At 32.2% G+C, this 12,699-nt stretch overlaps 1 protein-coding gene across 1 annotated transcript; it reads right to left on the bottom strand.

Annotated features, from left to right (window-relative positions):
• Window positions 1–1,353: 1,353 nt before the first annotated feature.
• LOC21410156 (protein PLANT CADMIUM RESISTANCE 2) lies at window positions 1,354–4,155 on the bottom strand. Its single transcript, XM_024173238.1, has 4 exons — window positions 3,954–4,155; window positions 3,660–3,731; window positions 3,310–3,522; window positions 1,354–1,430 (listed from the first exon to the last, which is right to left on the bottom strand). Exons 1-4 carry the CDS (start codon window positions 4,153–4,155, stop codon window positions 1,354–1,356), a joined length of 564 nt encoding a protein of 187 aa, XP_024029006.1.
• Window positions 4,156–12,699: the final 8,544 nt, after the last annotated feature.

Here is a 12,699-nt window from a genome sequence, read left to right as displayed (position 1 = left end):
GAGGCCACCCCCGGGGCACCCGCGGGACACACCCGGGCCACTACCGGGACACCCCTGGGACACTCCCGGGGCACCCCCGGGGAACCACCGGGAGACCCCCGAGGCTCCCCGGGGGGCGCCCCGGGACACACCCAAGGTGTTTTGTAATCTCACGTCATTATGAAATGTTATAAGTAATGATTTATATAAGAGGAAATGATAAAAATAGCTTTTAGAGTGCATAAATTTAGATTTTTAGTTCTTATTTTTTATTAATATGTTTTTAATTAAATAATTATATTAGTCAAAAGGTATTAATAAAAAATAAAGAGTCTCCAAACTATTAATATCATACCTAATGATTTAGTAAGCGGTATTAGACCAAAAACAAATTATCAAATAAATGTGTGAGTCATAACATAATTTATCTTTTCAGATAAGTAAGAACATATAAATACAACGACACTCTTAATTGACAAATAAAATATGTGTTCATCAAAAGCTCAAAGTATAAACATATGATGAATCTAAAACCATATACACTATTTACTTCCTCTTTTGATGTTCCTTTCTAAATCATTTGGTATTCCAAATGAATCCATTTTAACCGCCAACTTAAATACATATCAAAGAAATGAATCTAAAAAGACTAGTTTGTGATACCACCGATCAACCTCTGCATCAAACACAGGGACTTGCAGACTCTGGAATCAAATAATATAACCAACCAATTAGCTTAGTACGACCACATGTCTCCTTTGCTGACTTTCTAAGTATAAACCGAAAGTATTAAATATTCCTGCATGTATTAGCTCACCATTTATATTACCAAAATTGCTTGCTTTTATAAACGCAATTTAAACACAAAATGAGTTGCATTTTGTATTTTCATACCTACCTTTTACATAGGCTACATCTACTTACAAACTTTTTTTAGATATATCTTATATCAACAAGGTTTTTTTTAATAAGTTAGCAATATAAAAGATTCTCTTCCTTTTATATTATTTTTTTCAATTCAATGTCATATTTGGTACTAAATTTGACACAAAATATAACAATTGTCAAAATTTAAAATTTAAAATAGTATTGTATTGAGCAATAGTATTTTTTTAATGTTAAAATTTAGCATTAGAATACTAATTTGATATTGAATGCTCTAATAAACAATAATAAACGACAAATCACACTAAAATTATATTCCCATTTCCGACTTATTTTTCTTCTTGGTCTCTCTTTCTCGTATATAAAAAATTGCATAAATCCAAATGTACGTCAACCAAACATTACAAGTAGCTAGTAATAGGATACGCACATACATAACACATAATAAAAGGAAATACAACAATAACATAGCTATGTGTTTGAAATGGTTCATCTTGTCATGGGTGGTGCCACAATTGGCGCAGCGGTAACTCCACGTTGTTGTCTTCCCAAGTTGGCCTCCCAACCTTCATTACCAAAAACGAACCAAATTAGAAGTTAACCAAAAAAAAAAAAAAATGCTTAGGAGCACTACTGAAGGTGGGTCTTATTTGTAGACTTCGTACTCCAAGACCCATTTTTTATTGATGGTGATGTTAAGCACTGTCCCTGCTCTATAACATTAGTCGTTAATAGATGATAAATACAGTAGGGAAAACTTATATTAATGCTGAAATTGGAAAGAAAGAAAAAAATTGTATCCAGTTGCCAACAACAACTTGGTATAAGATTATGGGCGTCGACCAAAACCAAAAACAAAATAAATAAACAATAAAATAACCTCTGATAATGAAAGATGAATTTTCTTTTGGTTCAGCTTGTCGTTATTAATAATTAATCCATTGACGATTAGCTGATGATTAACATCCCAATTGCAGTGTTAATAAGCCCCTTGTTTTGTATTTTACTTCTGGAGTTTGTTTGCTTAGTACTTAGAATATACATAAAATAAAGTTGAACAAGAAAGATATAGAAAGCTCTGATCAGGGCAAAATATTTTCTTTAGTGAAAAATATTTGATGAAGGCAACTTATCTTCTCATGGCTGAAAAATAATGTAGGCTCGTGGCCCCATTCATTTCACCGATTCGAGTTTAAAATTCGAGTTTTACAGTAAAAAACTCTCACTTAGCCTAAAATTTGAGTAATTCGCTTCCTGGGACACCAACTCTTTTGTTTTCAATTTTAATACTAATTGACGTAGTATATATATGTTATTGGTCGGTGTTTAAACGATTATTGCTTGATCAAATAAGATATTGCATCTATTAATAAAAATGACAAATAATTACCATAGGTAAAAAACAAATTGGGACAAAAGTTGGTATCCTTCTATATTAGATTAAGTTTCTAAATGAATAAAATCATTTTGGTACACTTTGTTATAGCAGAACATCTTGTTGATATCTTGAGTTTTTAATAATATTAAAACTGTACATTCACTTTTAAAAAAAAACATTTTTTTAATATTTTGAGATTGATTTTTAAGACATAAAATATTGAAACTATCCTTTTTATTAATTAAATAGTAACTAATAGCTTTAAAAATATTTTTGAAAACATTTTAATTTATTCTAATTGTTTAATTTTAAATATTTTAAAGTATTTTCATTTTTTTTTTAAAATACTAGTTTGTTGTGAATTAGTGAGAATGGTAGAATGGATATTTTATGTCCTAAAAATTGGTCTTAGAATACTAAAAGAACATTTCTTTAAAAGTGATGTACTATTTTAATATTAGTAAAAACATATCGTACCAACGAGATGTTCTACTATGAAAGAGGGTATTAAAATAATTTTGTTCCTTTCCTAAATGTCCTTAAACTTTGTACCTTGATTCATTCAATATGCTCTACAAATTTTAAAAAGTGTACATTTCACCCTCGAAAGTATGAAAAGTGGTTGAAAACACCTCTTAAATTAATGTCGTTTCATAAATGGCCCCTAAACTATTGATTCCGTGCCAATTTAGCCCCTGATCTTTTGAAGAGGGGAGGGGGAGTAAGTTGACACGAAAGTAATAATTTAAGGGACAAATTGACTTAAAATCAATAGTCTTGGGGTTTTTAAAAGTATAAGTAGTGATAATTCATCATTTAGTTAATTTTATTATAAATATATGCATCATTTTGAACTAGGGTACATAACTAAGGGAGTGAAACAAACCCTTTTTAAAATTCAAGATGTGTTGAAACATGGTACAAAGTTTAGGGACCATTATGAAATTAATCATTTTATAATTAATATTGCTTAGTCAAGAAATTAAACAATTTCCACCAGAAAATCAAGAAATTAAACAAGAAATGTATTAGTGTATTGATCATGATAGATATAGAAACATAAGTACCTATACCGAGATCAAAACCGCGCTCCTTGAGCTCTCTGTACTCTTGACAAAGCGCACAAGTCTCGCAGCAGAAGTGGACAAGGCAATCCACGCAAGGTGATTCTTCCAAATCATATTGACCTCTCAGTTTTGATCTATAACTGCACGAGTACAAGCATGCTAGACCAGTGCAGCCAAGAAGCAGCCCATAAGTCGCCCCTCTTGAACCGCAACCTGATCAAAACATGATTACATATTTATAATATTGTAAACCAAAAACCAGAACTAATTAAATCATAATTATCTAAAATAATACTAAAAAAGAAAATACATATAGATATATATAATAAGTTTAATATTTCCACACTTACTTGAGGACCCTTTGTCCACAATCTCAGCAATTTGTCCGAATGTGATGCAGGGGCAAAAGCAAGTGACCATACCTTACATGAAAACACACACACACACAACAAACGTACAACAATTACACGATCATATGTAATGCATATTTCTGAACGTTAAATTATATTCTACATCATAAACAAATTAAATTTAAGAATATTGCTGAAATATAGCTAGTAGGGTACTTTTTTGTGTATCGTATTGCATAGTTCTCGAATAATTTGTGAAAAGCGTAGATGAGTTTCGGGTTAAGAAGTACGTACAATTTGCAGGATCGTCACAACAATGGCAGAGACCAGTGGACCACCTCCCCGCTGCAGCAGCTGCAGGAACCTGAAGGCGCGGTATGTATGGAGCATGATAAGGTTGTGCCATACTTGGATTTGGGATTATTCCAGGGCTTGGACGCCCATCTGCTGCATGTTTCTCTTGGGGATATTGATCATCAGGTGCTGAGGGATACATGATATATATTTGCAATAAATATTATGCTGATTAATGAAAAATAAAACTTTGCATATATAACATCAAATTATCAATAAGTATATTATAAGCTAGCTGGTTTGGATATATACATAGTTGGTTAGTTGATTAATATAATATAGAACTCTCATTTGGTGGAAACTGCAGTATTGGTCAAAGCTTTTATTTTAAGAGTCTGATAAATTAACAATAAAATATTGGCTATCTTGTAGATAAAGTTTCTTGGTTATATATATGATTTTATAAACGAATGTAGCTTCCAACCAATGTCCTGGTTGACTATACGCAGTATAATATTGCAAGTTCTATATAACCTTCTTTTCTTCTGATTATTTTGTAGTTTGAAAATTAAGTAGACATACACGTAATGGTTGAGCTTCAGTACTTTAAGGCAAGTGGCTAGCGCTCTAAGGCAAGAAAAAGGTCACTGTTGTTAACTTTGATTTATGTAAGTTTAATTTGCATCTCATCATAAATGCATTTTCAAAATATGAACATTATAAATATATATGTATACGTATAGCCAATGAGTGATATCGATTTTCTATATATATTTGTTGGGCTAGGGGCTCTACCAAGAGATTGGGGTTTTAACTCAAAAGGTTAATCTAATGAGTGGAATAGCCCACTCTTTTATAAACTCATCATAGCTCTCATTTATTGTCAATGTGAGACTTTGTTCGCATCTCTAATAATCCCCTTTTGAACGAATCACCACGGCCCCTTTTGAACAATAACCCTTTCGTCCATAAGATCCTCCATCGCACCTCAATTACGTTACATGGAGATCCCACTACCTTGTACTCTCCATCGCATATCTCCAGTTTCATGGTCTGCACAACAACCTCGAGATCTCCACCGCGTCCAAAAAATTAACATATTAGGTCTTGAGTCCTTCCATGCATATAAACCATTCCATATCTTCATCCATTTTCCATATGGGACAACACACATGCACTTTTCTCAACAATCTCTCTCTTATGTGTGTGTTCACTGAGCTTCTCCTCGAACTAAAGTTTTTAGTAGCATGCACATCCAAACATTACACTCCAAACAGAAGCCAACTCAAGCATAGGAAAGAGAGCCGAAACCATGCGAGTACACTAAATGCTCCACTATCCGCACGTGCAACTGCAACCGAGTGTGATCGCTTGACCATGTACGAACCATCAGCTCTAATACCACATGTTGGGGAGACTCAACATGCATGTAAAATTGGTCAAACACACTTCAGGAGCTCAACTTGAGTCAAAAGGTTAACTTATTAGGTCTTGGGTCTTTCCATGCATGAAAATCGTTACACATCTTTATCCATTTTTCATGTGTGACAACACAAACATACACTTTTCTCAACAATATTCATCTGCATGACATGAAAATGATTAAAAAAATAGTTAATGAAGATTAAATTGATAATATATACTTTAGCAAAAAAAAAAAAAAATGTAAGAACTAAGTAGTATCTTGGTCGTTGCTAACTCCCTTTCACATCCTAAGTCAAACTTTTCCGCACAAGAAGTTTGTTCTAAAGAGATTTGCATTTGATTTGAAGACTAACAATAATAAAGTGGTCCAATTAAAGTAGTTAACTGCTTAATACTATGTACTGGATAGACATGCGCGCTTTGTGAAAAATGATCCGGAGGTGGTCTCTATTTAATTTTAATAGTTATATATGTTAGGAATGGACAAAACTAATAACAATTATAAATTAAAATCTAAAGTGGTATACATACATACATATATAGACCTCGTTCACTTCGCGAATTCGAGTTTTCAATTCGAGCTGAGATGTGATATTTTTTTAGAACTTTTTACTATAACAAAAAAAATAAGATGTAATATTTTCTGAAAACTTTTTACTGTAGAAACCTAAAACTAAAAACTCGAATCGAATCGGTGAAATGATAAATGTCATAATATGTAATAGAACTTGCGGCCGTACGTGCAGAAGTTATTATTAATTTGTTAGTAATAAGCTAAACACTGGAGAGCCTATAACCTATGATAATTTGTTGATTCATGGTGTGTATATATATCAGAAATGTCTTCCATTTGGCAGGTACTATTTATCTGATTCATCCGATGAAAGACTTTCAACCCTGAATTATATATGGACGGCCAGAAAGTAATAGAATAGGTTACACAATTTATTATCTGTTCACTCTACGATTCGAGTTTAGAATTTGAGTTTTGCTACAGTAAAAAATTCTCATAAACAGTCACATCTAACTTTTTTACTACAGTAAAAAATTCTCATATAAAATCACATTTCAACTCGAATTACAAAGTCAAATCAACGAAGTAAACGGCGTTTAAACATTCTTATAGGCTATTAGTAATCATGAGAGTAGGTGGATAGACCTTCAGACAAATGTATTAAAATAGTTGAAATACAACTTAAAAAAAAAAGTAAAATCAAAACGAGTTTATTTTACTTGTCATTCCCTATGTCTTTGCTTTGAAAGAGGGATGTGCTGCCATCGCCTAAAAACAGAAGAGTTTCGTGTTAGTTTTTAATTACAAATATGGATTTAAACCACCATATTTATAAATCTTAAGAACTATCATGCCAAATTATCAAAAAAATATAAAGAGAGCGTACTTAAATCTGTAGTAGCAATAATCGACACTTCTGTAGAATTACTATAACGATTGGCGAATCGATTATTGTCTTTCCTCAGTTAAATTACTAAAGTTTCTTAATGGCTTGTTTCTCTCTATATGGAATAGATGAGAAAGCGGTCAAATGATTTGACGTATTGAGGACTATAACTTATATGTTCTTATATATTGTTCTTATAGTGTCTCATTAAACCTAGTTAGATAAGTGTTGAGTATACACTCATTAAACTCATACCCAGTATAAGTCTATGGGTTTTACTTGATTAGACCACTTATAAAAGCCTGTTATAATTAAATAGCCTAATATAGGGATAAGAAGGGAAATAGTATATTTAGTAAATTATAGCATTTTTTTTAAGATAGTAGGTTATAGTGTAATTTGATATTTTAAGTTTTAAACATTATTAAAAATCTAAAAATACCCCTAAGTCTCTTTTCCACTTCTCTCCTTCTCTTAATAGTCAATCCACCATGGCCGGCTCCGGCGACCAGCGACCAGCGACAGGCAACTAGCTCCGACGACCGGCGACAAGCCACCAGCTCCAGCGACCGGCAGTCGTCGCCGGCAAACATATCGACCACTGTTTTACAGCAACTAGTAAATACTGTATTTATCGGTAAATACCATATTTACTAGTAAATATCATATTTACCATATTTATCTACAAATTCGGTGGTTGACTATTTACCGATAAATACTATATTTACTAGTAAATACCATATTTATCACATTTATCTAAAAATCTGACGACCGGCTCTGGGAGCTGATAAATACAATATTTATTAGTAAATACCATATTTACTAGTAAATAATATATTTATCATATTTATTTGAAAATCTAGTGACCCGCACCATAAGTTTATAAATACCGTATTTACTGATGAATACTATATTTATCCAAAAATTCGACGACAAGCTCCAACGACTCATAAATGTTTCACCATTTTCTTTTCTCGGACCATTACTTGTATTACTTCAGTTGGAGTCATGAGATTTCAATTATCTTATAACCACGGACCATTACTTGTATTACTTCAGTTGGAGTCATGAGATTTCAATTATCTTATAACCATAGCAGGTGGATTCTACAAAGACCTTACTTTGGCATAACACCAGGACTGAAAAATCTTACATTATCGTCAAAAATCTTACATTATCGTCTCATCGCATTAACTACTGAGAGTCTGTTTGGTTCATAGATTAGAACCATAAGATTAGAATTATTCTTAATTTACGTGTATTTTTTGTGAGAGAAAATACTATAACGAATCATGAACCATGATTCGAATCAGAGAACGAATCCTCCAATTAAACGGGCTCTTAATTCTCTCCAATTGCTCTTTCAGCCATTTGAGAGATGTAATAGACTTCGTCCAATGTTACTGCATTTTCCTAAGTCAAATGTCAAAACACCTATGTTATTTCTTGCAACTGAATTTTGTAATTATATTTAATTTGTTGTTGACCATATAAAGTGTATTTTAATCAACCACATTTACATATGTAGCCTTCTGAATGTAATAAAATACTAACGAAACATTTTTTGAGCCGACATCACATCACTGCTTTTTCTCTGACAACATGCATTCTCTCCCTCCCTTTTCGACAAGTGTCCACCAAAATGATCTAGCAGGCAATTTACTAGGCCTGCTTTGTCGGCCTTCTTTTTGCTCTAACAATACATCTTGACTGTACATTTTCATCGGACACTTGAAATTCTGCGACCGGATTGATCAGGTAAATAGTGCTGGTTGGATTGAAGACCTTACTTATATATATAATATATATATATATATATTAAAATTAAATAACAGGTAATGATTCAACTATAATTGCTAGTACCTCTTAATATTTTGATAAAACTATTAACATCTTAAAATTTTAACACTTTGGACACATTAGATAAAGAATAATTAAGCGGCACAATTAGTTAAGAAATTATTTTTCGGGCTGTGAAAATAATATTTTAGAGGATTGCGAAAAAAAAGTTAAATAGTAACATATTTAAGGAGAAAGAAAAAATAAATTAATGAGATAATTAAGAACACATTTATTAAAAAAAAACTCAAGCAAGCAAGCAAGTGAAAAAGAGCACCTCCTCTTCTATTTATAGTATATATAAATATATATTATGACTTAGTTCATTTCATCAATTCGAATTTAAAATTTGAGTTTTATTACAGTAAAAATGTCTCAAAAACAGTTACATCTAACTTTTTTACTATTGTAAAAAATTCTCACAAAAAAACACATTTCAACTAAACTTGCCTATATATACTGTTGGGGTGAACTTCTATGCTGCATTAGGGTTAATGACCAATATGAATGTTTTTTACGTGGGAACATATGCATAAGTGATGGGATTAATTTAGCATACGAATGTTAAATAAAGTACATAAAATAAAAGAGCTACATGGATTTTTAATTTTATAGAGAGACAATAATATAATAGAGCTTAAGGAAGATTGTTATTGGTGCAGCCTTGGGCTTCTTCCACTACTCTCTTGGTTAAGTCGTTGGATGGCAATGAGGGTTGGCCACTTGTTCTGTAAAAGACATTTCGACGCTCAAATTAGGCAAATAGTCATAAAAATATACCAACAGAATAACTGTAAAGAGAAAACGACCAGAAGTCCGCTAGAAAATATTTCTTATTCTACTATAGTGTGTGTGTCATGATCAAATTAACATTCTCGATCCTTTTTAGTCATGACACGTCATATTTTTTTGGGATTAAGGTTTCTTAGGACATTCCCTCTTTAGAAGGTCAGTCCCTAGAAAACATTCTATTCTGGATGTGTGCATATATATGTCAACTCAATTACTTACTTTACACGTGGTTGATTTTTGATTGGTCACTTTGACGGAGGTAGAGTGGGAGACATGTCGCAATTGTAGAGCCTTTCTTTTCCTTTTGACACATATTGTCTATGGCCTCGTTCACTTCACCGATTCGAGTTTTTAGTTTTAGGTTTCTACAGTAAAAAGCTCTCAGAAAATGTCACATCTCAGCTCGAATCGAAAACTCGAATCCGCGAAGTGAACGAGGCCTATGTCTTCGCTCTCAACCTCAGTCTCATTTGGTCAGAGTCTCGGTCTCGATGCATAGGGGCTGAGATGTCAGACCTTTCTCTTGACCCCGGTCGTTCGATCTTAAACACGTGGCTTGCTTTCTGATTGTGAGTGGAAAATCCGCTAACTCTCATATATTTGTACAATCAAATAAAAAATATCCCTAATTGTTTGTCAAACTTATAATCTAAAAAGACTCAAATAACCCAAATAATGAGTAAAAAAAATGTATTAAAGTATTCTTAAAAGCATTAAAATTACTTATTTAGAGATTCAAAATACAAAACCTAAGAAATAGTAATGATTCAACTATAATTGCTAGTACCTCTTAATATTTTGATAAAACTATTAACATCTTAAAATTTTAACACTTTGGACACATTAGATAAAGAATAATTAAGCGGCACATATATTAAAATTAAATAACAGGTAATGATTCAACTATAATTGCTAGTACCTCTTAATATTTTGATAAAACTATTAACATCTTAAAATTTTAACACTTTGGACACATTAGATAAAGAATAATTAAGCGGCACAATTAGTTAAGAAATTATTTTTCGGGCTGTGAAAATAATATTTTAGAGGATTGCGAAAAAAAAGTTAAATAGTAACATATTTAAGGAGAAAGAAAAAATAAATTAATGAGATAATTAAGAACACATTTATTAAAAAAAAACTCAAGCAAGCAAGCAAGTGAAAAAGAGCACCTCCTCTTCTATTTATAGTATATATAAATATATATTATGACTTAGTTCATTTCATCAATTCGAATTTAAAATTTGAGTTTTATTACAGTAAAAATGTCTCAAAAACAGTTACATCTAACTTTTTTACTATTGTAAAAAATTCTCACAAAAAAACACATTTCAACTAAACTTGCCTATATATACTGTTGGGGTGAACTTCTATGCTGCATTAGGGTTAATGACCAATATGAATGTTTTTTACGTGGGAACATATGCATAAGTGATGGGATTAATTTAGCATACGAATGTTAAATAAAGTACATAAAATAAAAGAGCTACATGGATTTTTAATTTTATAGAGAGACAATAATATAATAGAGCTTAAGGAAGATTGTTATTGGTGCAGCCTTGGGCTTCTTCCACTACTCTCTTGGTTAAGTCGTTGGATGGCAATGAGGGTTGGCCACTTGTTCTGTAAAAGACATTTCGACGCTCAAATTAGGCAAATAGTCATAAAAATATACCAACAGAATAACTGTAAAGAGAAAACGACCAGAAGTCCGCTAGAAAATATTTCTTATTCTACTATAGTGTGTGTGTCATGATCAAATTAACATTCTCGATCCTTTTTAGTCATGACACGTCATATTTTTTTGGGATTAAGGTTTCTTAGGACATTCCCTCTTTAGAAGGTCAGTCCCTAGAAAACATTCTATTCTGGATGTGTGCATATATATGTCAACTCAATTACTTACTTTACACGTGGTTGATTTTTGATTGGTCACTTTGACGGAGGTAGAGTGGGAGACATGTCGCAATTGTAGAGCCTTTCTTTTCCTTTTGACACATATTGTCTATGGCCTCGTTCACTTCACCGATTCGAGTTTTTAGTTTTAGGTTTCTACAGTAAAAAGCTCTCAGAAAATGTCACATCAAAATTTTCTGCTACAGTAAAAAGCTCTCAGAAAATGTCACATCTCAGCTCGAATCGAAAACTCGAATCCGCGAAGTGAACGAGGCCTATGTCTTCGCTCTCAACCTCAGTCTCATTTGGTCAGAGTCTCGGTCTCGATGCATAGGGGCTGAGATGTCAGACCTTTCTCTTGACCCCGGTCGTTCGATCTTAAACACGTGGCTTGCTTTCTGATTGTGAGTGGAAAATCCGCTAACTCTCATATATTTGTACAATCAAATAAAAAATATCCCTAATTGTTTGTCAAACTTATAATCTAAAAAGACTCAAATAACCCAAATAATGAGTAAAAAAAATGTATTAAAGTATTCTTAAAAGCATTAAAATTACTTATTTAGAGATTCAAAATACAAAACCTAAGAAATACTCATTACTTTAAAAAAACCAGACAATAAACAAATTAGCGTTAATTTTAATTTTGACTTTAAAAAAATAGTGATTGTCTTACTTTACCCCTAAACTTAAAATGATACAAATGCTCACAATTAGTTGGCAATTTTGGTACTTCCGTTATTAAAGCATCAAAGTTTTAAGGGTTTTAGATACGTGAGTCACATGACTACTTGATAAAACACAGTATAATACATTTAAACAAAATAGGTTTTAATTTTCTAAATTGTAAATTCTTTTTCATCCTAACCCTTAAGTGCTGCCTCCTACTTTACTCGCAACTTCCGCATTGCAATTGTCCTCCTATATCACATTTTACCAACTAGTCACACGAACCACACGTAATTAAAACCTTCACCTACCTAATATGCGACTACAGCGTGGAGGGGCCCGTGGGTCATGGCCCACCTCCCACTCCCTTATTAGCCAAAGTGGGTGCTCCAGCGAGCGGCAGTTTATTTCCCGTATGAAAATGCTTTTTTTGGGTTAAAATCTATTGTTGATCGAGATTAGATATAGTTTTGGTATAAACTCAAAATTTAAAAGATATAAATATGCAACAATTAAAAATATGACCTAATTTTTTTATAATCTAAAACATAGAGTATAAAAATGGAAAAAAAAAAAACCTTTCAAAATTCAGACAAATTCAGGTTAATAACAAATTAACTATATATCTATATAGAGTACATGTATTACCAAGTCTATAAGGTTGAGGACGGCGAGGACAAAGCCCTGAAAACATATCAGAAGTCAGAAAAGGAATGGTGAAAGTA

The sequence above is a fragment of the Morus notabilis genome, unplaced genomic scaffold (assembly GCF_000414095.1).
Source record: "Morus notabilis unplaced genomic scaffold, ASM41409v2 Scaffold45, whole genome shotgun sequence".
In the NCBI taxonomy this organism is placed as follows: domain Eukaryota; kingdom Viridiplantae; phylum Streptophyta; class Magnoliopsida; order Rosales; family Moraceae; genus Morus; species Morus notabilis.
This window is presented reverse-complemented; position numbering and strand designations above follow the sequence as displayed.